At 64.9% G+C, this 26089-nt stretch overlaps 1 protein-coding gene across 1 annotated transcript in view; it reads right to left on the bottom strand.

The window, feature by feature from the left end:
- Positions 1 to 17235: 17235 nt before the first annotated feature.
- Positions 17236 to 26089, bottom strand: part of TSNARE1 (t-SNARE domain containing 1) — an 86354-nt gene continuing 77500 nt past the window's right edge. Inside the window, exons 13-14 of the mRNA XM_082720614.1 lie at positions 24564 to 25022; positions 17236 to 18409 (exon numbers count right to left, since the gene is read on the bottom strand). Of these exons, the coding sequence (XP_082576740.1) occupies positions 17811 to 18409; positions 24564 to 25022 (1058 nt within the window). The 3' untranslated portion in view covers positions 17236 to 17810. The remainder of the gene's footprint in view (positions 18410 to 24563; positions 25023 to 26089) is intronic.

The following is a 26089-nucleotide window of genomic DNA, read 5'->3' as shown; positions in this document are numbered from 1 at the left end:
GTTCATGCTTCTCGCCGTCCAGTGGTGCCGTCCGCGAGCCCAGCGTTAGGATCCTGACATCCCAGCAGGAGAGTCCCCGACTCTCACGTCCTGAAGACACACCCCATAAAGGTCCCGGAAGGCATGTCGATGGCCAAGGCCACGTGGGGCCGTGCTCGCTGGCTGGGCCTCCCTCCCCCACAGCCCCTACCCCGCACTCCCCGCCAAGGCGGCCCCTAAGACAGTGGGGCTCTGGTCCCCACGAGAGGCTCTCACCGTGCAGATGGCTCAGGGTCCCTTTCTCTTGGGCTGAGCCCAAGACTCCCCAGCTGCCGGGTCCCTCCGCCCAGCCCCAGCCCAGCCCCGAGCAGGGGCCAAGAGCCAGTTTCCCAACCCCTGCCCAGTCCCTGGCCCGCAGACCGCTTCCTGCCTCTGCCTCCCCCAGACGTCTCTGGGCATGGCCCTGGCTTCCACCCGAGGAGGGAGGCAGCCGGACCAGGCTCTCAGCCTGGAGTCCAGCGGACAGATTTGGAATTTGGGGGAGGCCCTGAGCCTGCTTAGGGTTGGCCCTGTCCCCACCCAGACTGGGACATCCCAGGGCCCCCCGAGCACCCGGTGGGAAGTGTCCACACGAGGCAGAAGCTGGTTGGTCGTGAACCCTCCCCCGCTACCCGCCGGCACAGCCTGGGCTCTGCACACAGGGCGAGCCAAGAGGGCGAGCCAGGAGGGCACGGGCTGCTGCCCAAGGCGGCCGCACCATGCCCTCTTCCCTCCGCCCACGGAGCCCGCGTGATCTCCACAGTCGCACACCTGTGTGCGCAGGTGCCGGCGGCAGCCGGACAGCACCTTGCACCTGCGGCTCTCTGCTCCTCGGCCAGCATGGACGTCAGTCCTGGCCCCCGTGCATCCACGGAGCCTGGAGCCCGGGAGCCCACGGGGCTGGAGGGAGGGACAGGCAGGAGGTGAGGGCTCGTCCGGGGGCCTGAGGATGCGGCGATGGTGCTGACACCTGCCCAGGGGGTGGGGGACAGAGTACAAGGAGAGCCCGGGAGAAGTCCTGGGAAAGAAAATCCTGGACACCTAGGACTGGGGGCAGTGGGCGGAGCCCCGTCGGGGCGGGACTGAGCCGCTGGGGAGAGCTAGGATGGCAGGCCCGGCAGGGGTGTCCGAACCTGAAGGGTCACGGAGGCTAGCCGGGGGCGGGGCGGGACTGCGGCCCCTCCCTGGAGCTGGAAAAGCCTTCACCCCCCAGCAGAACCGAGTCCAGGGAACGGAGGCACGGGCTGGCGGCTTCTCAGACCCCCCAAGACGGGCAGGGCCTGGAAGAGGCCAGGAGACGAGGGAAGATGACAGCCGGGGTGGGTGGAGGGTCGCGGCGGACACAGGCGGCGACCGTGGGGATGCGGGTGTTCCACACTGTTCAGGACGCCGCGGCCCTTCTGCTCCCGCCCCCCGCAGCAGGTCTGGCTTCTGGATCGCGTCATCCCAACAGGAGAGCAGGAGTGTCTCACCGCTTCCACACAGACCCTGGCAAAGCTCACGTGAGTGTCGCCGGCCACCCCACTCCCCCTGCCCGGAGCCCGGCGGTGTCTGGGGTGCTGCCCGGCCAGTTTGCGCCCTGGAGTCAGAGCACAGGGGCAAAGCCACTACTATCCTGCTGTGGACACGAACACAGACCCAGCCTTGAGCCAGCAGGGTGGGGGGTGGTTCTGATACTACAGCCACACAGCCTGACAGACAGACGCAGGGACACAGCCTGACAGACAGGTGCAGGGAGGTGCGGGACGAGCTCCAATTCACAGAACAAAGGCCGGCAAGTCCGGCCACCGACCCGCTGTATGGGGTTCTTAGGATCCCGGCTCCCTCGTTCAGAGCAGACAAGCAAGGCTCTGGGCCGTGGGAGACACGGGGTCTCAGGATGGGGGGGCGGGGGCCAGTCACAGAGGCAGGTGGCCCCGGGCTCCCAGAATCCACGGCTCCGCTCCCGTTCACAGCCCAGCGCCTCCCTCGGAGCTTCACATCTGTCCTCGCCGCACCGTGGAAAGCGCATTCGGAGGGGAGGTGCACGCTGGGGGCTCACTGGGGCTCCTGACCAGGCCAGCACGGGGCTGTGGCACCTCCACTCCCTGCAGAGCAGAAGCCAGGTAAGCCCCGGCTGGTGGGTGCTCCGTGGCAATCCCGGACGAGGCCAGATCCCAGGCCCCTCCCCCGAGCAGGCAGCCGGCGGGCTGGAGCAAAGGGGCGCGGCGGTCCATCCCCGCCTGGTCGGCCAACCCGCCGCGCCACTCCCCCTGCAAAGGCCCGTGGGCTGCAACTGTCCTGGGAACACAGGCATCCCTGGGCTTTGGTTTTTCCTTGAGAACCTTTCTGTCTGTCCTGCTGACAGCATCATTAACAAGCCCTCGTGGGCGTCCTGGAAGCAGATAAGAACCAGGTGCAGAACACAGTCGACGTGGTCCAGGAACACACAGACGTGAGCTGGGCAGAGCCGGACGGGACGGCCACCTGGTGCTCCCGACTTCCCCACGGGCAGGGGGTCACTCGGGAAAGGGCAGAGCCCCACACCGACAGCCTGACTGACCTTCCCGCCGGTGCCCCTCGCAGAGGGCGAGGGGGAACCGCTGCTCCCCCAGGCCCGGGGTCTGCACCCGGCCAAAGAGGACACAGGGACCCTGGAGGGTGACTCGGTGCCTCTGGAGGGAAGGCGGGCTCTCCCGAAACCCTTCCTTAGACCAGAGCGCATTTCCGGGACGGGAGTACTGAGCCCCATGAACGCACAGGACTGGGGGAGGAGCCCGAGTCAGGGTCATCGGATCCAGGCTTCCCAAACCCCGCCTTTGGGCAGGCCTGACCCCCCTGTTCTCAGGGACCTCATCCCACGACACCTGCTCCGGGGGCTTCTCTCTCTGTGGTTCCAGCACCCAAGGCTGAAGGGGGGCACCAGACCCCCAAAAGGCCACGATCATGAGTCGAGAGCTCATCCTCCCTGACTGGGGGATCAGGAGGGGGCACACTATGAGCCCCCCCCCCGTCCACGTCCCTGCCCTGTCCACGCCCCCACACGCCCCACGACGGGGCCCACCGGCAGCTTCAGCACCCGCGGTTCGTCCACTTAGGGCGCACCACACTCCTGCCTGTCCCGTGGCGAGGCCGCAGGACGGCTCTCTAGGGAGTCAGGCAGGCCCAGGAGCGCTCCCGTCCTGGAGACGCACCCCTGGCTCGTTCGGGGAGCAGGTCACATCCTCCGCGGGCCTCACATGCCTTCTGTCTGCAGAGGACGCGCTGGGAGAGGCGGCTTGTTTGACGTCCGGGCCGTGCGCTTGGCTCAAGTCTGTTGTTCTCCGTTCCTGCTGTCTAGAGATAAACAGACACCGATCCGTCTTCCCAAGGAGGCCAGACAGATGACCCATTAGGAGGAGCCAGGGTGGGCACTCGCGGCCATGGACCCCCAGGTCTGCCTCCAAACCACTGCATACAGGAGTGACGAGGGTGGTGACGACCATCGGGAAGCCAGCGCGCCAGAGCAGGCAGGAGGAAGGGCTGGGCTGTGCCTCCAACCAGCTGTGTGACCCAGGCCAAGTGGCTGTGCCTCTCTGGGCCTCTGCTCCTGGGGTGTCTTTGGGGCCGCGATCCTGCCCCACTCCGAGCCCGAGGAGGTGCCTGCGGCAGTTGTGTTCGGGGCAAGAGAAGGCGCCCATGTGCACTCAGCCCCCGACCGGCTGCTGCCTGCCCGAGTCACTTCACAGCCGAAACCTGGGAGGGAGGCGTTTCCAGATGAGGCAGCACGGCTCAGAGATGGGACTTAGTTTCATCAAAGTCTGGGAGCAGGTAACCAACCTGCTGGGAAGAGCCAGGACTCAGGCCAGGCCATTTCCAAGCTTTGCTCCTTCTCTGGCCACGAGCTCGCGGGGACACTGGGGCGCGCTGGCTTCCCGATGGTCGTCACCACCCTCGTCACTCCTGTATGCAGTGGTTTGGAGGCAGACCTGGGGGTCCATGGCCGCGAGTGCCCACCCTGGCTCCTCCTTGCACTGGGCGGGTCTCCCACCCTCCCTGCCCCTTGGCTGCTTTATCTGCAGGATGGACACGTCACTTCTGCCCTGCGTCCTGCCCAGGACAGGTGTAAGGCTCGGCTGAGCCACGCAGGGACAGGCTTGCTCTCCATCAGGCCCTGCCCAAGTACAAGGACCACGAGGACGTGCAGAGTTGCACACCAGGCCCCCTCCTCCCTGGCCCATGCCCTTCCCACCCGAAGCACGGCACTCAGTGGCTCACACCAACTGGCCTCAGACCCGGTGCAGCTCCCCCGAGTGCGGGAGGCATATTAGGTCGCTGGACTGGGCCGACGTGGCTGGTCGGAAGGAGCAGCCTCCGTCGCAGGAGGGGCTCCGGAGCCGCACAACTGGGCAGCCTCCCGGCCAGGCCTGGGTGTCACCTTGCGTGGGGACGCAGCAGGTGCACTCACAGCCGTGGGGACGCAGCGGGCGCACTCACAGTGGGGCCGGGACGCGGCCTGCCCCTCCTTCCTGCCACCTCCTGCCCTTTAGACCCAGGGCTGCCCTGGGAAGAGCCCAGCCTTTTCCAGAAGACGGGAATGATTTCACGCAGATATTCCTGGCTTTTTGCTGCGCGAGCAACACAGTTCTGTGTCTCCTTTCCCTCCTTTCTTGGCAGAAAGGGCAGCAGAGCCGTGGGCCCTGGTCCCATAGGCCTGGCAGCACTGAGGTATTTCAATGAAACCCAACCTGCGTCTGTCTGCAGACGGCGGGGCTCAGCCAGCTGGACCGAGAGGCTCCCTGCCCCGAGGCACTGCCTTGCCCAGCACCGCTACACCTTCCCCTTCCCGCCCATCCTACCCCACAGCCTAGCTGACCAGCCAACCCCCGTCAGCCCCAGAACAAGCTGCCGTGCCCCAGCGGGCCCACCGCCCCTCTCCAGCCTGCCTCTACCAGCTCGAGGCAACATGCAGCTTGAATACTCCCCGAGCTTCCAGAAAGCTCCAAATCCCCATCTGTGCACAGTGGGTGGGAGCGGGGCTGCCCCGGGGGGCTGTCTGCGCCATTGCTCCCTGGCCATCTTCTCTGGGTCTTCCCAGCTGCTTGCAGAACACCAGCTGTTTCCTGACCATCTGGCTCCCTGGGGAATTCAGAGAGCACGGGGGAGCCTGGCCTTCGGAGACCTGGGCTCAGAGTCTTCTCCTCCACTTGCCAGGCCCGTGATCTCAGGCAAATGCAAGCCTTTCCTGAGTTTCTGTTCCACATCTACAAACGGGTGGACAGCAACACATTGTGAGGGGTGCGTTGGCCCAAGAGTGTGGTAAGGAAGTGGGCCACACTCCCGGAGCTCCTGGTGCTGTGCTAGGTGCCCTGTGCCCTCCATCGCCGGGCGCTGCCCCATGGGAAGCTCTGAGGAGACCACGCAGGGCCCTCTGGCAGGCCCTCCACCCTCACTCTGTGCTCAGCCCTCGGCCGACCCCCAGAATGGCCGGGAGGGGCAGGACTGTGTCTTCCCTCAGGGAGCTGGAGGCCAGCGGGGAGGGGTGGGGCTCTGACGTCCAGAGGAAGCCACTGGACATCATCCAAGGGGAGAACAGGACAGGGTGTGGTCCTGCATGCGAGGCCACGTGGCCAAGGACGGTGGCACTTCCAGAGCCAGGACCACATCTCAGCCTCCCCGTGTTGCCCACCCGCCTAGGGTGGCCTTCTTGGCAAGGCAGGAGCTCTGGAAAAGGCAGCCACTGTCCCCACTGACAGGAGAGCTGACCGTGGAGGGAGGCTGAACAATGGACCATGCCCTCCAGTGCTTGCAGGGGAGGGACATGGGTTGAGACAATGCCCTCACACCGAGGAGGCCTCTGAATAAGGTGTGAACATCTCAGCATGGAGATTTTTATTCCATTTTTCCAATGCTTTTCACCATGCCTGGTATAGAAGCCTCATAGTGACCACCATCATCGCCACCACCATCGCCACCACCACCACCACCATCACAATTATCTCCATCACCACCATCACCATCATCACCATCACCACCATCACCTCCATCACCATCACCACCATCACCATCACCACCATCACCATCACCACCATCATCACCACCATCACCATCACCACCATCATCACCACCATCACCATCACCTCCATCACTATCACCATCACCAACACCTCCATCACTATCACCATCACCAACACCTCCATCACCATCATCACCACCATCATCATCACCACCATCACTATCACCTCCATCACCACCATCACCACCATCACCACCACCATTACCACCACCTCCATTAGAATGAGTCACGGTGCCACGTGCTTCGCATGCATCCCTGAGAGCTGTTACTGATACATATTTTACAGAAAAGGAGAACGAGAAGCAGAGAGCTTATGCGATGCGCTCAAGGTCACACTCAAGGAGTCATTTACAGAATTGGGTTTGGAACTGTCTGACCCAAGGGACCATCTTCATTTGTTTAATAAGTAGCAGCGGCTGCCCCTACTCTGTACAGCTCCTGGAGAAGGGGGTGCTTGCTGGGAAGGAGACAAGATGCTGGGCCGACTCTGGGCCTCGAGAACATGGTTGCTCTGGGCCACAGGTACTGGAAAGAAAATAGGCTCATTTGCATGTAATTTGCATACAGCTGCTGAAAATAAGCCCAGATTCCCCATCACTTAAAAACTGCATTGTTTCTGTCTTGAATGGGACCTTCCCACGCGCACACCACCCCCAGTCACCCTACTATGGGGTTATGTCCCCTTGTCACCCTTCTGAAGGAGGCAATTCCCCACTCGGGGGTGACCGTAGACAGGGAACCTCCTCTCTCTCAAGGAGCTAAGTCTTCCCACGGCCCTCCCGGCTGAAGCATGCAAAGTTGGATGGAGGCAGGGTGGGAGGCTGCGTTCTCCTGCAGGGGAGAGGCTGAGGGGGACCACCTTGCCTGGGTAGGTGTTTTGTGAGCCGATGACTTCCTTGACAGCAGACCTAATGCCTCTAAACACCTGGGCTGGGCAGGATGCCAGGGGCTGCTTCCACGGGCAGGCTGGCTGCCGTCTGCCTGGCCCAAGAGCCTCTCGGGGCCTCCTGCCTACTCCGGGCCAACATCTTCCAGCCCCGACCCTCCCACCTGCCTGCCCCTGGGCCAGGGCTCAGGAACGCTGGGCAACTTCCCTGCTGCTACAGCTCTCCCAAACGCAATCTGGGACTCAAGGCTGTTGGGCTTGGAAGAAGCTGGGCTAGTCGGGGCCCCTGGAGGCTGCCCCCCTGGGTGAGATTACAGAAACGCTTGTGAACAGGTTCTGGGTCTCTCTGGAGATCCACCTGAGACCCGGGTCTGTCTGGGAGATTGGGAGGTGCGGCCACGCCCCTCCCTCTATGGCGGCCCGGGTGGGGGCAGCTCAGAGGCTGCAGGTTGGGCCCGGGGCATGCCGCTCTTCTGTCCGCGGGCCGGCTCCCTCCATCGCTCCCAGCCCCCATCGGCTCATGGCAGAGCCAGCCACCTCCTGGAGCGGCCCTCCTGGCCACTTGGCTGGTGCCACGCCCAGAAAATGGACCAGTTCCGCCTCCGTGCTCCGAACGCTGCCCCAGGAGGCCGACAAGTGCTCAGGGGCACACACCATGCACCCACACACGACACGTGCACCATGCCTGGGCGTACACATCCGCCCCCACACAGACAAGCATGCACACACCCCCCCGCACAGACAGACGTGCACAGACAAGCATGCACACCCCCCCCCCGCACAGACAGACGTGCACACCCACCCCCTCACGCCCTCCTCCGCACAGACAGGTGTGCACAGGCTCACCGCCACCCCCAGGGCGTGCCTGTGCCTCCAGGCTGGGTGCAGGTGCTCCTGGTACCTTGCACAAGTCTCTCCCTCACTGTGCAGGGATCACAGGCATCTCAGCTCAAGGGGCTGCTGTAAGGACCGCATAGGGAGGCTCCCCCACCCTAGGGGGCAGACCTTTCCTGCTCTAAGATCCCTCCTTTGGGAGGCTTTTCCAAATCTATCGGAGCCATGCTGATTTATCCGCAGTCCTTGTCTGGCTCACGTGCTGGCACTTAATTAGCCACTCTCTCTGGCCCCTTCTTCCGGGCCTCAAGGGCACGCCCTGACCCTGGCCCATGAGACAGGAACACAGTGGCCAGGCCAACCGGCCGCCCCAAGCCACCCCTCCCAAAGCCCGGTTGCCAGCACCTGCTGGCCCTCCCAGAGCGCAAGGTGGGCGCCCATTTGCTGGAAGAGCGCAGCAAGTCCACAGGGAGGAGGCAGCACCCAGGGCTCACGAGGTCCGGTCCTTCTGAGCAGGACTTCTTCAAGGATCAAGAAAGGGTGACGCAGCCTGTGCCTGGGGGGGCCGGAGGGCCACACACCTATCGCTGCCTCCCTCCGTCAGCTTTGGGGGCACCGCCTGCGGGAGTTCACTCTCACCTGGAGCGGCCGAAGCCACCAAGAGCCTGGCCCCAAGGCCCGCACACCTTCCTGCAGGCTCCCCAGGTCCCGACCTGAGGACGCTCGCACTGCCGGCCCAGAGACCAGGCGTGTCACCCCAGGTCCCTGACATCCTGGACGCAGCACGGCAGACACAGAGGAGCGGGACCACCCCCAAAGTCGGGATGAGCCCAGGCCTCAGACGGCTCCGAGTAGCCAAGGACACTGTGGGGCAGGTAGGCGGGGGGGCTGCGGGGGGCGCGGGGGGGGCTGGGCCACATCCCCCCTCCTTCCTCGGGAGGACACCGGTGGCTCTGGCCCACAGCACAGGGTGTTATCAAACCCTAAATGGATAGATTTTAATCTCCACCTAGGGCTATTTTTCTGCCCGGTGCTCTCGCCTGGAGGAGGACTGGGGGGCCAGTAATGCTGCGGCCGGGAAAGGGCAAGGCTCTGGGGCCCTCGGCCTGAGGCCCAAGTGCACACAGGGTCACCCCTCCCCACCCCCCCACGTCCCCGCCAGCTGTCACCCAGAACACAGCTCACATCTACATCGCTCAGCAGATGGAGGAGAGAATCTGTAACAATCTGATCAGGAGAATGAGATTGTCCCGTGTTCTCTGCGCCCGGGGAGTCACACGCTCTCAGGCCTCCGCGAAATCCAATTGCTGCTTATTTAACCTGCTCAGCCTCCAAATTAAAAGGCAGCCTCCCCTCCCTGTCCCCTGCCCCCACCTCTCCCCTCCCCCCGCAGCAGGCTTCAACGGCCCACTGGGCTGCCGTGGTAAGAACACCCTGTCCCCACGAATGCCAGGAAGAGGCCCCCACCGCCTCCCCTGGGGCACCGTGGAGCTGAGTCACGGGGAGGGCAGGGGCAGCCGGCCTTCAGGGACAGGGCACGCGGCTCCAAGCCGGCCAGACCCCGCACCCGCAGGCCTTGGAAGGCTAAGTCTCCCTCCTCCCCGCACCCGGGCTGGGGATGACTCCTGGGCCCTGACAGCCGGCAGGCACCCAGCAGAAGTCTCTGCGATTGTAACCAGATCCAAACCCCGAATTTTACAGAGAAAATGGGAAAGGTCAAGGCATGGTCATGGGAAAACCAGCCCAGAGCCTGAGCCCCTGGGAAGCTCAACAGACTTGTGAAGGGAGAGGAGGGGAGGGGAGGAGGGGGAGGGGAGGAGGGGGCGGAAGGGGGCAGGCGGAAGGAAGGGAGGGGAGGGAGGGAAAAATTAAGGAGCCGCTGGCTGAGCAAGCCGGTGCCAGCTGGGGCTGGGGCTGGGCCACCCTCCCTGGACAGTCCCGCCCCTCCCTGGAGGCGCATGAGCGGGGGCTGGGCCAGGTGGCCCGAGGGGTCCTGGGCCAGGCCTACCCTTTGCTCGATGTGGATGAGCTCAGGAGCCCCAGCTGCACCGGCTGTGTTAGTCACCTGCCCAGGGGGCCGGCCCCAGCCGTGCCTCCCAAGGCCCTTCAACTCCCGCCCTCCCCACTGCCCAGACGAAGTACGGGAGGACTTTTATTGAGCACCGACTGCATGCTGAGCTCTGTCAGAGGCGCCAGGTGGGGACCACCGCCATAACCCTGCCCGTGGAGCCTGCATCCCACTTGGCAGAGACAAGTCCCCACGGCGGCATCAGCCGCAGGGGGCACGCATCGGGGAGTCCTCTCTATAAAGGGCAGCAGTGGGCAGGCAAGGGCTGGGCGGCAGGGAAGGCGGCCGCACTGACGGAGGGTCCGTGACGGGCAGGCTTGCTGGGCTCGTGGGGAGGGGCCGGGCAAGGGGCCGCCGCCGAGCTCGTGCTCCACGACGCGGCTCCTGGCGTCCGTCGGATCCTCGTGGCAAACGCGAGGCTCCGGCAAGGCAGGTCCCCTGGTGCAGCGTGGCTACGGCTCTGCCGGGGTTACTGCCTCTGCGGTCCTGGGACACGTACGCAGTCCCAGGAAAGGCGCGTCCATGGTGCCCCTTTGCAGCAGGCCCATCTCTGAGGATCAGGAATCTGTGAACCCCCCTCTTTTCCTGGCCTCTAGAAGAGTCTGTAGAGGCTGGACCTCTTCCTTGAAGGTCGGGGGATGGGGGCACCTGAGGGTGTGCACGGGCTGCCCGTGCCCCGTGACCCGCGTGCCTCTCCAGGAACCTGTGTGTTTTCTACGTTGAAACGGTGCTGGCATCAAACCTTCATAGAATGCTCCTGTTCTGGGATCTCGGCTCTTCCTTCCTGGGTCCATCTCACGAGTGGCTGGTCTACGGTCCCGCTCTCTCCGGCGTCCAGGAGACTCGGCCGTCACTCCCTCGGTGTGCCCTCGTCGCCTCGTCGCCAGCGTCCCCCCCGCCGGCTCGCGGGTTTGTGCGTCCTCCTTCCTCCGGCTCTAACCTCTGCCTCCCGTCTGCACGCGGTCCTCCGGCCGCCTGCCTGGTTGTGGCCGAAGCGTCTAAGGCCACAGACTTCTTCCGCAGGTCCCCAGAGGTCCCCACATCGACGAGTCCTTCCTCGACCTCTGAGCTACGTAGAAGTCTTTTTAAACTTCCCAACATACAAAAAACGTATTTTTCTTTTACTACTTACACCGTCAGTTGCATTTCTCCAGCTGCGTGTTCTAAGCATCGGGGTGTGTTTTGTTCTTTATGGACGCCCTGAAGTCTGCCGACACCTGGCACCAGGGGGTGAGCACGTCCGGCACACTGGGTGCGGGGGAGGGAGCTGCTCTGGGGCGGTCCGGGCTCCGCGGGTCGGGGGACCCCGGGCTCACTCCCCGTTCCTGAGCCCCCCGCAGAGCCTCCCCCATGAGGCGGGGCTCCCCCTGGCGGAGGGAGAACCTGGAACTTTCTCATCACAGGCTCAGAACCCACAGGCACGGAACCCACGGAACCCACGGAACCCACGGTCCTCCCTGGGCGTGGCCCCCTTTCCCGTCTGCCGGATGCTTTTCCTTCCACGTTACTCTTGTTTTCTCTTTTTTATTTAATCTTTGCCTTTTTTGCTCAATAAGAACTTGTGTTTGCTCAATTGTGTTCTCATTCCGTTCTCACTGGTTGGAAAGCCCAATCCCCTCTGAGTCCTGCTTCCAAGGGGACCCCTGCCTCAGACCTCACTGTGCTTTTCACTGATCCCGTGAGATCCCGAGATCTCGTCACGTGCGCTCTGGCCAGCGCCACCAAGACCCGCACACCACGGCCCCGTGGTCCCCCTGCAGCTGCGCCTTGGCCACCACGGCATTCATCCTGCCACCATCGCCACAGGGCCGCGGCTCTGACCACGTTCTATGTGGGGACTCACATGGCAGGGACCCCGAGCCCGGCCGGTCTGCTCAGAGCCCTCGCGCCGCACCACACCGCATGGAGACACTGTGCTTCCACGGCGAACCAGGAAGGACATTCGGCGCTTCCAGTCGGGGACTCCTACAAACACAGATGCTGCGGACGTCTGAGTACAGGTTTTTGGTGAACGGGACTTTTTACTTGCCTTGGATAAGTGCCCAGGAGTGCGGTTGCTGCGCGGTGTATTTAAGAAACTACCTAACCAGCTTTCAGAGTGGCCTCCCTGCAGGCAGTGCACGGACAGCCCAGGCTCCCCGTGTCCCCACGTCTCGCCTTCTGCCTCTGGGGCAGGTGTGCGGCAGGACCCCATTACAGTTTTACGCCGCATTTCTCTAACAGCTGGTGGTGCTGAATGTCTTCTCAGGTGCTCACGGGACCATCGAAAATCTTTGGTAAATATCTGCTCAAATCTTCTGCCATTTTCTCACTGAATTGTTTGTTTTCTTACTGTTGAATTTAGAGAACTCTTTACATATACAGGATACAGGCCCTCTGCTTCTCTCCCTGAATAGTTTGTCTTCCCAGCATCTTCATAGGGCGTAAGTTTTTAATTTTGATGAAGGAGTTTTTACCGTGTGTAATTATTAACAGAAGCCAAAATTAATCCATATTTAACTTCCCTACGAACAACATGAGATGAGAAAACTTCAGCAGCTCTTCCCATCGGTTACACTACCTGTCTGGGTGTCGGTCTGAGCTCTCCAAAAACATCGCCCCACGAATTAGACACTATAATCATCGTTACTACCTTATTACAAAGTAACTTCACTATTTCACAGTCATTTGTGGTCCTTGTGTCCCAGGCCGCCTCCGTCCTTCAGACGTCGCGCTGGGGAGCGCCTCCTCCTGGTGAGCCCACCAGGCTTTCACCGGCGCGGACGCTCCTGCGTTAGTCTTCGTCCTCGGCGGGCGTTGTTGCTGGCAACAGAACTAACGCTCACGGTTATTTTCCGAACGCTTCGCAGACGGCCATGCCGGGCTCCGGGCTCTGGTTGTGGCCGTGATGTGGGCGGCAAGTATACCAGTCACACTCGTCCGTTCCACACGGACGGGATCCCCTGCCGTGGTGCTCCGCGGCTTCTCCCCGCGCGGCTGGGACAGCAGTTGCCTCATTTCTGCTGCGGGGTGTCCCCGCGCCCACCCTGTGCCTGCCTGGCCCACGCCCGACTCCGGCCCTCTAGGCCCCGGTGACCACACTCTGCCGGGTTCCGCGCTCTGCAACACGCCAGCCACTCCGGGTGTCCCCTGGTCGCCGTTTGTCACGTCCTCTGCCACCAGATGCCCAGGCTCGTGGCCGTCCACGGAGCTCTTCATTCTAGAAGTTGGAGGTGATCTTTTTCAGGCACACGTGGTCACTTTTGATAATCTCTTATCGCCCATTGTTGTGATTTCATCTTATTTTAAAGCATTTCACAGCAACCACCTGCGGCACAGCCGGCTAATTCCTGCAGCTAATTTTCGGCGCCGACGGGCTCGGCGCCCCAGTGGACACAGGCCGGGCACCCGGGACAGCGGGAACCACTCTCCTCCCGGCCCCAGCGGCTGCAAGTCCGAGCCCAGGACCCGGGCACGGGTGGGGCTGGTGCCCGAGGCCCCTCTGCCGGCGCGTGGACGGCATCTCCTCCCCGTGTCCTCACACGGTCGTCCCCCAGTGCATGTCTGCGTCCTGCTCTCCCCTCATAAGGACACTGGTCAGCGTGGATAAGGGCTGTCATCCTCTGAGGGCCCGGGGTGAGGACTCAGCACGTGCAACTGGGGACAGAGCTGGACCCATTTGGGGCCTGTTTTGTTATCTCTGCAACTGGTCCTGCCTGCCTGGCTTTCTGCTCTGCTGCCCCATCACATACAGAGTGGCCTCCAGCCGTGGGGTCACACAGGCCCCTCATTCTGTGGGCCTCCCACAGGCCTCACTGGCCGCTCCTGCCATGAAAGGCTTTGCAGGTCTGGGGTCTCAGATCAGTCCTGAACTTGCTCCCCACGCCGCACGGTCTGGGGTCTCAGATCAGTCCTGAACTTGCTCCCCACGCCGCGCGGTCTGGGGTCTCAGATCAGTCCTGAACTTGCTCCCCACGCCGCGCTTCCCATTAGGGCTGTTTCCTTGTCGCTTCCTGGCAAGGCGGCAAAGCACCGGAGCTGGGGGTTTCCAGGTCGGACTGTTCTAGCAGGAGGGCCGCTGGGATGGCTAGCCCCGTCGTCCGAGGGCAGATGTGCCCAGCTGCCCGCACACCCCGCAGCTGCTCCAGGAGACGCCGAGGCTCCCTCACCTGGGAAGGCAGCGCAGCGAGGGAATGGGGCGAGAGCCTGCGGTCCTGACCCGGGCTCCAGGCGTCACCCCTGCACCCCAGACTCCTGCAGGAGGGTGCACACAGGTGACCTGCAGCGTCTTCCCGATCCCGGCCTATCTGACCTCTGTGCAGTCGAGCCGCAGACCGGCTCCTGTCGCGGCCACTGACCCCTTCTACATGCCCCACACTGGGACCGTTTCTTCTCTACCCCACCGGCCCCTCCGGATCCCTCCCCTGGCATCTGTCAGGGCAGCCTTCCCGCTCTCCTCCGTGGGACTGCTCCTGCCTTCTCTCACGGCCCTGTCCCCCTCCTCTCGCACAGGGTCCTCAGAACCCTGTCCCCTCCACGCCCCTTCCCTCCTCAGGCCCCACAGCCCCAGCGACCCCCGTGCTGCTGGGACAGCCCACTCATGCACCTGCTCCCGAGCACCCCACTGCTGGGCCCAGGGTCACCTGGGACGGCCCCAACCCTGGCTTCACCCCCCACCTGCTCGCTTCCATCCTGAGTCTGTGCTGCTGGGGAGCGTGCGAGCAGGGTGTGCTGCTGGGGAGCGTGCGAGCAGGGCAGGCTCGAGGCCGGTGGCCGAGCTCAGACCACTGCAGTCCCACCTGGGAGGGGGGCCGTCCTTTCACTGCCTCCTTCCCACGCTCCCCAAGATTTCTCTTCCCGGGACACTCTGACAGCTCCTGTCTAATCCGAGATCACAGCTTTTTCCGAGAGGCCCTTCAGGCTCCCCTGATGCATCCCTGAGAGGAGGTTCCAGAGCCGCAGGGGTGAGGGCGGCACCCCTCCATGCACGGCCAGCCTATTCTCCCTGGGCCGTGGCCCGGCCTCCTCGTGCGCACTGACCCGTGGCCTGCTGACAGGCCTCCCGCGGTGGTGGTGGTGGTGGGGGTTCCTGCAGCCAGCCTGGGCCACGGGCATGCGACTGAGCAGCGCCCGCAGGCCGCATGAGCCCGAGGACCGCAGAGCCGCCCGCGGCGTCGACTCACCAAGCACGGACTGCTTCTAAGTAAACGTCATCCCGCCCGTGTTCTCCAAAACAAGCCATCTGGGCTTTCTGTCAGATGCAGCCAAATCTAGTCTAACTTAAACTCAGGAAACACTTACCCGGAATGTATTTACTTCTAAGTATTGTTTTCTACGGCCGACCGTGAGCTCCGCAAGCACAGGCTTCTGGTCTGCCTGGTCACTCCTGCATCTTCAGCACCTAGCACGGGGCCCGGGCCAGAGGAGGCTCGTGGTAGGTGTTACAGAAATAACAGGGTCAGGGCTCAGGGTAACCTAGGTTAGGGTCAAGAATATAACTAGGATGAAGGCTCATAGTGTGACCAGGGTCAGTGCTCAGTGTGGGACCAGGGTCAGGGCCCAGAGTGGGACCAGGGTCAGGGCCCAGAGTGGGACCAGGGTCAGGGCTCAGTGCGGGACCAGGGTCAGGGCCCAGAGTGGGACCAGGGTCAGGGCTCAGTGTGTGACCAGGCTCAGGGCTCACTGTGTGACCAGGGTCAGGGCTCAGAGTGGGACCAGGGTCAGGGCTCAGAGTGGACCAGGATCAGGGCTCAGAGTGGGACCAGAGTCAGGGCTCAATGTGGGACCAGGGTCAGGGCCCAGAGCAGGACCAGGGTCAGGGCTCAGTGTGTGACCAGGCTCAGGGCTCGGTGTGTGACCAGGATCAGGGCTCAGAGTGGACCAGGATCAGGGCTCAGAGTGGGACCAGAGTCAGGGCTCAGAGTGGGACCAGGGTCAGGGCTCAGTGTGGGACCAGGGTCAGGGCTCAGTGTGGGACCAGGGTCAGGGCTCAGTGTGTGACCAGGCTCAGGGCTCGGTGTGTGACCAGGATCAGGGCTCAGAGTGGACCAGGATCAGGGCTCAGAGTGGGACCAGAGTCAGGGCTCAGAGTGGGACCAGGGTCAGGGCTCAGTGTGGGACCAGGGTCAGGGCTCAGTGTGTGACCAGGCTCAGGGCTCGGTGTGTGACCAGGATCAGGGCTCAGAGTGGACCAGGATCAGGGCTCAGAGTGGGACCAGAGTCAGGGCTCAGAGTGGGACCAGGGTCAGGGCTCAGTGTGGGACCAGGGTCAGGGCTCAGTGTGTGACCAGGCTCAGGGCTCGGTGTGTGACCAGGATCAGGGCTCAGAGTGGACCAGGATCAGGGCTCAGAGTGGGACCAGAGTCAGGGCTCAGAGTGGGACCAGGGTCAGGGCTCAGTGTGGGACCAGGGTCAGGGCTCACTGCATGACCAGGGTCAGGGCTCAGTGTGGGACCAGGGTCAGGGCTCACTGCATGACCAGGGTCAGGGCTCAGAGCGGGACCAGGGTCAGGGCTCAGTGTGGGACCAGGGTCAGGGCCCAGAGTGGGACCAGGGTCAGCATCTAGAGGGTGACCAGGCACAGGGCTCAGCGAGTGACCGTGATCAGAGCTCGGTCTGAGACTGAAGGTGTCAGCCTGCATCACAGAGGAGCAGCGCTCACAGCCAGTAGGGAGGTGAACGACCACCTGGGGGGCATCTTTTAGCGGACGGAACATCCATCCCCTCCATCCAGAGCGAAGATGAACGAGGCTTCAGAGCCGGCATGAAGACGGACCTGAGGTTTTAGCAGAAAGAAGGCTTCCCGGGGGGGGGCCGTCAGAGTGAGGCTGCCGTGGGCAGCCGATGGCATCATAAGCCCCACGGGGGGGGGGGGGACGGCGGCTGGGCCACGCCGCAGGGAGCAGAGAAGAGATGGCGCACTCTTCTGAGACGAAGTTACTGGCGTGCTGCTGCGCCGCGGCGAACACAGGAAACCAGAGCAGGGTCCCGCCCAATGTGCTGGTGACACTAGTCTTGGCCCTGCTCGATGCTGGGCTTCCCTGAGGCCCGGGAGCCGGCACACCGTCCCGTCCACGCCAACACTTGAGGCTGCCACTTCTGGAGAAGACTTTTGCCCACAGCGGTCAGGAGAAGGAAGCCGAGGGGAGAGGGGCAAAGGGCACGCGGCCCAGGACCAGCGAGGACCTGGGGTTCGGGGAGCCCTGCCCTCTCCTGCTGGCCCCTGCGGAGCTGTGTGGCTGCAGCCGTGTGACAGGGGTGGACACCAGCTCCCTGAGGGACCCTAGCACGGGTGCGGCAGGTCGCCCATGGAGCAGATCTGAACACCCCGCCAGCGCTCGGGGCTCCCTGCCGGGGCTGAGCACAGCAGCGGGTTGGCGGGCATCATCAGCACGGCTACTGCCTTTTTTTTTTTTTTTTTGGTTATTTTATGCTTATGTAAGAAAAATAACTTCTTTGTGAGAAAATCAGGAGGTACAAAACAGCATCCCACCCAATACAGTACCAAGTCCCACATACGTGTCCGTGTGTCTCTCACACCACAGATCTAAAACCAGGAGAAATGACAGCAGGCCTGCAAGACGTGGTTCCCTTGGCAGGATCGTGGAAAGCGTTGGAGCGCGGCCCACAGAGCCCGTACAAGCAGGAGGAGGAGGCGGCTTGCAGGGGGGCTATCCAGGTCGGGGGACGCTGTACCCCTGCGGCTGTCCTCCAAGGCACGCAGCCCAGCCGGTGAGAGCGCGGGACGGGAGTGGGGGCTGGGCTCAGCCCCGCCCCTCTGCCTCCTCCAGCCATAAGGTCCCTGAGTAGATGTCTGCCCAGGACCCACGGGCCGGCCCCAGAGCCTTTCCCTGCACATCATTGAGCCCCACAGACAACGCCCATGAAGGTGTCCTTCGTCCTCGCTGGCTCCATGGAGGCCCAGCTAAGCCCAGCTGCCCCCAAGCCCACCTCCCAGAAGGGCTGCAGTCCCTGCTGTGGCCCTCGGGGGGTCAGACCTCCTCCTCCACCTTCAGGATCATCCCTGAGAAGACCTCCAGGCCCGGGTGGGGGCGCTGGGGGCTGCCCCGGGAGCCTCCGCTGGGCCCGCAGGCCGCTCTGCCAGCAGGGGTGCCGTCCCTGACGGGGGGTGAGGCTCCCGGCATGGGGCAGGCCTCCACCAGCTTCTCAAGGGTGCGGTTGAGGGCCTCCATGCCGTCAGCCAGCCGCTGGTTCTGCTCCGCCAGCCTCTGCAGCAGCCGGTTCTGCTGGGCCATCAGCACGCTCTGCTGCTGGGACCAGTGGGACAGCAGGGCCCCCTGTCGCCGCTGCGAGTCCAGCAGCCGCTGCTCAAACTCGGAGGCCTCCCCCGCGGGCCTCCAGGGGGGTGGGGGTGGTGCGGTGGGGGTTGGGAAGGGCCCGAGGGCCCCTGGGAACGCAGCCGCAGGGGGCACGGAAGCTGGGGAGGCCGGAGAGGCCGGCGGGGAGGGCGAGGACGTAGGCGCGGGGATGGTCCCTCGACGGTCCGAGGGCTCGGGTTCCGGCAGGCTCGGCCCCTCCAGGGTCCGCAGGGGTAGCCACAGGCCGCTGGGGGCGTCATCGTCCTCGTCGGCTGGCGGAGGGAGACAGGAAACGTCAGCCGCAGCAGCCATGATGGGGCGACACATCGGAGGGGCGGAGAGGTGACAGAAGGGGCCTCTGCACACAGAGCTGCTTGGGTCTGCAGTGGCCTTCGGTGGTGGGCAGCAGCACCCACACGAGGAAACTAGGGGGACTCACGGGGTGAGTCTTCATCCAGCAACACTGAGGTCCTAACCTCAGCCTGGAACTGCGAAGCCTCGGTGCCCTGCTGCTTGTCCATCGCCCAGCCGGCTGGCCGCTGTCTGTGCCCCCGCCGCCCGCCCACCTGTTCCGCGGCAATACCACCCACTCATCTACCTGCCGGTTTCTTCCTCCAACATCCAACCGTCTTCTTCCCTTCCTCTCCTCCTTCCGTACACTCATCTGTCCGCGCGCCCAGCCACCGGCCGCCCGCCCACCGCCCACCCAACATCCTTCCGTTCACCACACCTCTGTGCACCCACACATCCAACCTTCCACCCATCCAGGCCCCCACCCATCGATCTCCGGGTCCTCCGACGAGTGGGTGTTCCGGGAGGAGGGGAAGGTGCACCAGAGCTTCCCCAGGGCAGCAGGACCAGTCCCGGACAGGAATCCGAGAGCCTCGGCGGCAACATGGCGCCGCCTCTTGAGAGCTGGGAAGCCCTGCTCGTCCCGGAACCGCCGGCCCCAACGCGTGCATGTAGGGACATCACCTCTCTCTCGTCAGGTGGGGTGGGGTAGGGGGCACACTGGCCAACTTCTCAGGGAAAACCTGGACCTGAGGCCTGGGCCCGGGCCCCGTGCTGGCGATGAGCAGGACCTTCCCATGCAGCAGCCATATGGCCGCACCTCCCGTCAGGGCCTGCCTCGCCTCACGTGTGGCACAGGTGTTACCGCTCCGCAGCGGAAATGGCGTAGGGATCGGGTCACCAGAGGGTCCAGTGGGCTTCCCGGGAACGGGACGGGGGTGGGGCTTGGGCCCGATGAGGACCCCCCGCGCCGCCTCCACGTCCTCCTGCCGCTCCTCCTCCTCACGGCCCCGTCTTCGCGTGTGGTCCTGGCACCCGCCGATCCCGCCGACGGCCAGCCCCGGCGGTTCCCAGAGGCAGCCACCAGCCGGCTCAGTGCTTCCCTCTCAAGCTGCCGCGGTAGGGAGGGCGCCCGCAGGCCCCACCGTTGGAAGAGCTCCCATCCGAGGGACGCCAGGCCCTGAGCTTCGGGCAAGTCTGCCCTGCATGTCATCTGCGACCTGCACCTTCCACTCCAGGAGGGCCCCGGAAGGACCAGACCTGGTGGAGAGGCCCCAGCTGGAGGGCCTGGCTGCCCTCCGTGTGCTGCAAGCTGCGGGGCCGTGGGCCAGGCGGTGAGCCCCGAGCTGACGTCAACCTGCCTCCACTCCCATCCTGCGGACGAGACCTTGGCCCAGCCTGGTTCTTCCCCGCTCTCAGGGGCCGCTGTCCGTCAGCCCGACTTCTCTTTCCAGGGCCGCCGATGCAGGAGACGGGAAGCCAACACCAGCTGTGACTTCCCGGAGACCCCAGGCAATGAGGGCATCATGGGCCTCGCTCTCCCCAGGGTGCTGTGTGCTGCTCCCACCCTCCGCGGCCAGCGCACAGGGCTCGCACTCCAGCCCCCGGATCCTGAGCGGGCCTGGGTGGCTCCGCCTTCCGCCTCTGAGCGCGCCGCCCCCTCCACCAGGACAATCACTACTTGGCCTTCAAGATGGAGCGCGCGCCCTCCCGGGAAAGTCAGCCTGCCCCAGCGGCCCAGAGCCCTCCTCTCACTGGACTGGCCCGTCCACTCCACCCTCCCCCTGCGATGCCCCCTCGCGGAGAGACAGGCTCTACAGTGTCCATCCCTGAGTGTCAGAGCCCAGCGCGGAGCAAAGGGCCAGTGAGCGGTGAGGAGGGAGTGGGCACAGCTGCCCCGCCCTCCACCCACCTGATGGGGCCGAAGCCTACCAGGCCCCATCACGCGCTTACACGGCAGCAGCGGGTCACACAGAGGCCTGGCCATCAGCCCCCGGGACTTCGAGCGAAGCCCCATCGCAAAAAGATGCAGGCCTGATGTTTGCTGTCACTCCCTCTGAGCAGCCAACTTGCCCCAAGCCGGGCTCTGATGGCTCTAAGAAGGGGCCGCCCATCCCAGCCTCCAGACCAGAGCCCGGCCAGAGGCAGCCCCGAGCCACACAGGGGCCTGGGCGGCTGGTGCAGGCAGGAGGGTCAGAGGAGGGTCAGAGGAAGGGGACAGACCCAGCTTGCCCATCTGGGCACAAGAGACGCCACAGAGCTTTCTGGAGAGGCAGCCTGGCGATCACGCTCCTGAGCGCCCACAGCAGTTAGATCCCCCACACGCGCCCTGTTCACATTCACGACCAGTTCCCTGCCCTCCGACTGCCACTAAGCCAGCTGGGCCAAGGCCAGGGCCACCTGCCTCGGCAGGTGCAGACCCTGCAGCCCTACCTTTCCCTCCGCAGCACCAGTCCCCCTTGGCTCTGAGAAGATCCTGTGGGCGCGCCCTCCCAAGTACAGGGCGGGGCCTAGGCCTCCCAGGGAAACGGGACGGAGGGGGCCATGGGCCAGCCAGGCCTGTCCCTTCATACTGACTTACTTGATGCCGGCTGGCTCCTGCCAGGAGCTCGCTGGCCACCTCTGTGTGCGAGGACGCAGCCTCAAGGCTGGCTTCAATACTATCTGCAAATCAAGACAACAGAAGGAATTACAGATTGTGACCCTGAGGACACCCCAAGGGCAAGCCCTGGGGAGCCCAGGCCCAGAGATGGGGTAGGCTGGAGGGCTGCTGCCCCACCCCGGGCTCACGGAGGCCCCATGCTGGCGTTACTGGAGACCAGGCGAGGAGGCCAGCCTCCAGAGCCGGGAAGAGCGCTGGGCCACCTGGCTGGCATAGCCACTGGCCACCAGAGCCATCAGGAGGTGCACCTAGGGACAGGGGCAGCTCGCTCAGGAGAAGACAGAGGCCAGCCCAGAAAGAGGCCTGGCCTGTGACTCTTCTGTGCCCTGGGCCCGTCCTCCTGCTCCTGACCGCGGCCCCTGCCTCGAAGAAAGGAGCAGGGGCCTGTCTCTGTGGGTGTCGTGGAGCCGTGGGGAGGACCCCTGCCTGGGCTGGCAGCAAAGGCGCAGGGGACCGGCAGCACTGCGCCGGCCCAAGGTCTCCGGACCGTGGCCGACCGGCTCCGTCTTCAGTGTGGGGCCTCAGGCACACGCCGGGTAGGGCGGTCAGTGTGGCGCTGAGCTGTCCCCCCGGCGGCACAGTCGAGCCACCCCCACGCGCCCCAGGTCAGCCCCAGGAAACTGGAGCACTCCACGCCGTGATGCCACGGTGAAATCACGCGCCAAATTCATAACTGGACCCGCTCGGAGCTCAAGGCCAGGCCACGCAGACACAGAGCGATGGTGAGTGAAGACGGCGACATCCTCCTCGGCAGGAGCTGAGTGTGATCCCGACGAAGGACGGGTCTACACCGTGCCCTCCTCTACCCCCAGGGACCCGGTTGCAGAGACGGAGCGAGAAGGTGGCCGCAGCAGGGGGCACTCTCCTCGCAGACCAGCGGCCGCGACGCCGGCTGCCGCCAACACGCAGCTCCTTCTCCGAGGAGGAGGTGACAGGACTCCAGGCTCCAAGGACGTCGGGGGGCAGAAACAGCCCGATTGCTCTCTTCCATCTCCCTGGACCGCGACACGTCCAGTCCGGAGCGGAGCGCGGTGGCAGGGGACACCCAGCCTCTGCCCGCGACGGCTCTGAGGGGCGGCTGTCTCCTCCGGGGTCCCTTCCCCAGGCCCTCCACGCGGAGCCCCACCGGGAGGAGAGCAAGGAGGGATTTACCCCTTCTCGCGCTGGGGCAGCCCTGCTTCTCCCCCACCTGCAGCACTGGCAGCGCATCGGCCACCCAGGCCCCTGGTCCTGCCTCGGCCCCGCGGACGTGCCAAGGAGCCAGCTCGCACCCCGAGGCCTTGGGCAGCGGCAACCCCGCCCTCCCCCTGCGGAGGTTAGAGACGGACGCCCAAGACAGGAGTGATGACCTCCACGCACAGACAGACTGCAGTGTTGGGGACAGAGCCTGGGCCGCCCTGCACCCTGCTCTCAGGCTCCAAGAAAGCCCGAGTCTGGTCAGCCTCCAGCACAGGCCCTGGGGACACTGGGAACCAGCTCTGACGGCAAGAGACGGCCTGGAGACACGAGCGAGCCCACGGCCAAGCCCACCTCGGACCAAGAACAAACATACCCAGCCCACAGAGCGCTCCCCAGATCGGACTCGGCTCTGCCCTGGGCTGCCACACTAAGCAGACCCGCCCCCCACAGCCGGCTCCTTCCCCAAGGGGCTACTGGGCAGCCCCCCACCACCTGGCCTGCTCGCTCTGATGCTTCATCTGCCCTGAACCACTTCTGCTCCCTCCTAAAGACCCCTGGTTGTTCGGGGCAGATCTACAGGCGCCCCCTGCTCACCCCCACTCCCACGCAGGGGCTCTGCTCCGGAGACCACAGGGTGCCCAGACTCTGGGCCAGGCCTGTGGGGGAGAGAACCTCCCGCCAGCACCACCTCCAAACATTCAGAGATAGCAGGGGTGCACCCCAAAGCACAGAGAGCTGCCCGCTCAGCCCCCCGCGGAGGCCCCCAACTCTGCCAACGGGCTACCCATAGCCCCTGTGGCCGCGAGGAGCCCCTGCAGGCCTCCCCCTGCCCAGGCACCAGGCCACCGCTGACCCAGACAGAAGAACTGGTGTGCCGCGCCGCAGTCATCTCTGCCACCGCCTCCTGCCCCGAATCAGGGTCTGCAGCCGCCTCCCTGACCCACACTCAGCCCTTCCAGGGAGATCCGGCCCCAGGCCACTCCCTCGCCCTCGGTCGCTCGCGACAGTCAGCCCAGGATGCACAACCCCAGGAGGGGCTCCCATCACTAAGGGACCAGTCAGCCGCCACTGTGACGGAGGCGAGCCCGGAGCCTGCAGGGTCTAGGGAAGGGGGCTCCCGGCCCAGCCGCGCAGGCAGGGACATCTGTGCTGGACTGGACCCCACCATCAGCCAGTTTGCTGAGCCAGCACCAGCGACCTTCAGGAACAACACGATCACCAAGTTCGGGCCGGGCTGCAGGGCTAGGGACTCGTGGGGTGGGCCCAGGCACTCCAGTGTGCACCCCAAAACCGGGTCTGGCTCTGTCTCTAGCAGAATGTGGCAGCCTCCCCTGGCCTGAGAGGCTGGACGCATCCCGCGCCGTCCCCCAGGCCCACGAGCAAGGCCAGTGCCAGGGAACGGTGTGTCCACCCACGTCTTCCGCCGGGCCCGTACAAGCCGCGCCGTGGCCAACTGCCGGCGTGCCTGCGTGCAGGCTGAGTCCTGTGCTGCAGTGTGTGGCCTTCAGGAGAGCTGGGCCTGCTCCAAGCTTCATCCCCAAGGTGCGTCCAACAGCTCCTCAGGAAGCAGAGTCTGTGTCGGCCGAGAGCAGGGGTGCAGCTGCCGCGAGCAGCCTGACTGGGACATTCCGAGGCATCTCGAGGAGGCGGAGCGGCAGGAGGCATGGAAGGTGGTGGTGAGCAGAAGTCCAAGCCAGCACCTCTGGGAGCCGGAGGGGGCTGTGCGTGGCAGGGAAGACCCCATCACACCCCCTAGGCCTTCCTTACCAGGTACAGAAACTTCCAGCAAAGGGGGGCCCTACAGACGGGCACATGGGCTCAGAGTCAGAGGGTCCGTGTACCCTGGGAAGCAGGGAGCCACTGGAGACTGCCCTGGTCAGGGGGCTGAGTGACCCCAGGGAGAAGAGCCCCCATAATGAGAGCATGGGAAGGGGCGGTCCCCTCCCCCACACCGGGAGAGTGGCCCCAGGTGGGGATAGGGAGGGAAGCATGGCCCCTTGTCCTCCGCTCCCTGAGCCTCTGGGGGCCCTCGGCTGTGCTAGGTCATGGTGGGGGGACCCCCAGCAGGGCTCCCAGCTTGGGGCCAGGAGGAGCCTGGCTCTGATCCTCAGCTCCTCAGCTGCCCAGGCGGACGGGCCCCTCTCTGACCCCAGGCTCAGTTCCCCAGCTGGAAGCAGAGAGCTACCACGCGGGCGGTGGGCAGACCCACAGGCCCCAGCCCTCCCGAGGGTCCCGCTCCCTGGGGCCCTTCACCGTACCGCCAGCACGGGGGCAGGTCCAGGGGGCTCACTTACTTGGCAGGGGCTCGGCAGCCTGGCCCTCGCCTGGGGGGGCTGGGGCTGAGAAGGTCTCGGCCACCATGCGCTCGACAGGGGTGAGCAGGAGGCCGGGGGCCGGCGGGCGCTCGGCCAGCTTCTTGCGTACCGCCCCGCGCAGGTCCCGCCACTTGTGCTTCAGGTCGCCCAGGTCGCGCCGGCAATGGCCCAGCGCGTTCACCGCCTGCAGGATCTTGTTCCACGTTCGGTGCTTCCGGGAGGGCGGGCCCCGCAGCGCCCCAAACAGCAGCGGGTAGTGGCGCGTCACCCTCCGTACCAGCACTTCCGTCTCCTGGGGGCTGAAGTTGGGCTTGCGTGTCTTGGTACGGGAGTGGAGGCCCTGCCGCAGGGACACACAGCCCAGCCCGGGCAGCGGGGCTGCCGCGGCGGGCTCAGGGCTGGAGCTCTGCTGGCATGTGGCCTTGCTGCTGCCGGACCCTGGAAAGGCACCAGAGGCTGAAGGGGCAGGCAGAGGCCAGTGGCCAGCTAGGGGGACGGGGGGCAGGCGGGCTGGGGCCGGGCCCAGCCAAGCAACACCAAGCTCACGGCCTCCACTGTCCCTGCAGAGGAGCACACGGGCCCCTGCCCATCACCAAGCTCACGGCCTCCACTGTCCCTGCAGAGGAGCGCACGGGCCCCTGCCCATCACCAAGCTCACGGCCTCCACTGTCTCTGCAAAGGCGCACGGGCCCCTGCCCATCCCCCAGCACAGTAAGACCGCCCACAGCAGCACACGGTGGGGTCCTCAGGTCTCAGCAGCACTCGGCCCCTGGTGCCCCACTCCAGGTGCCCCAAGGTCCCCAGGCCCTGATCACAGTGGCTGCGACTCAGCCCACTCTGCACGTGCCCCTCTCAACTAGTCTGTCCCTGGGACTGAATGACCACCTGGGTGACATCTGGAGTGGACAGAACACTCAGCACACCCCGCCCAGAGGTAGTCAGAGGAGGCAGGAACAGCGGCCACAGCCACGCTGAGGCCAACAGGGCTGCGAGGCAGGAAGACATGCAGCCCAGGCAGGCAGGGGCCTGGGGGGAGCGGTGCGAGGGCTGCCAGGGCACCCACTGCACACCCCAGAGCACGGCTCTACTGCGCAGCCCAGGCTGGGAGGAGTGAAAGGCCCACGTGCTGGGCAGAAGGCCCCGCCCTCCTGGCAGCAGGCCCCGCCCTCCCCAGTCCCTTCCTCTCCTGCCCATGCAGCAGGGGATGGCTGGGCTGCCCAGCGGGGAGCAGGGCACACACAGACTTCAGAACCTGGGAACAGAGCGGGTGACAGAGGCTGGCTGGGAGCTGGCGGTGCTAGCCAGTGGCTCTAGTGCCAAGAGTCGGCCCCATGCTTCTGGGCCAGGGACCCACGGTTCCTATTACATGCCCCCCACCCCCTGGCCTCCCAGGCACTCAGGGCTGCAGCCGAAGAACCACGTGGCCACCTGGGTAGAGAGGACAGGCTAGGTGGGGCCAACGTCCTCACATGGAGGGAACACAGAGACCAGGGCCAGGTCCCCCC

Source organism: Mustela nivalis (genome assembly GCF_964662115.1).
Source record: "Mustela nivalis genome assembly, chromosome: 2".
In the NCBI taxonomy this organism is placed as follows: Eukaryota; Metazoa; Chordata; class Mammalia; order Carnivora; family Mustelidae; genus Mustela; species Mustela nivalis.
The sequence above is the reverse complement of the archived record's forward strand: the minus strand, read 5'-3'. Positions and strand labels throughout refer to the sequence as shown.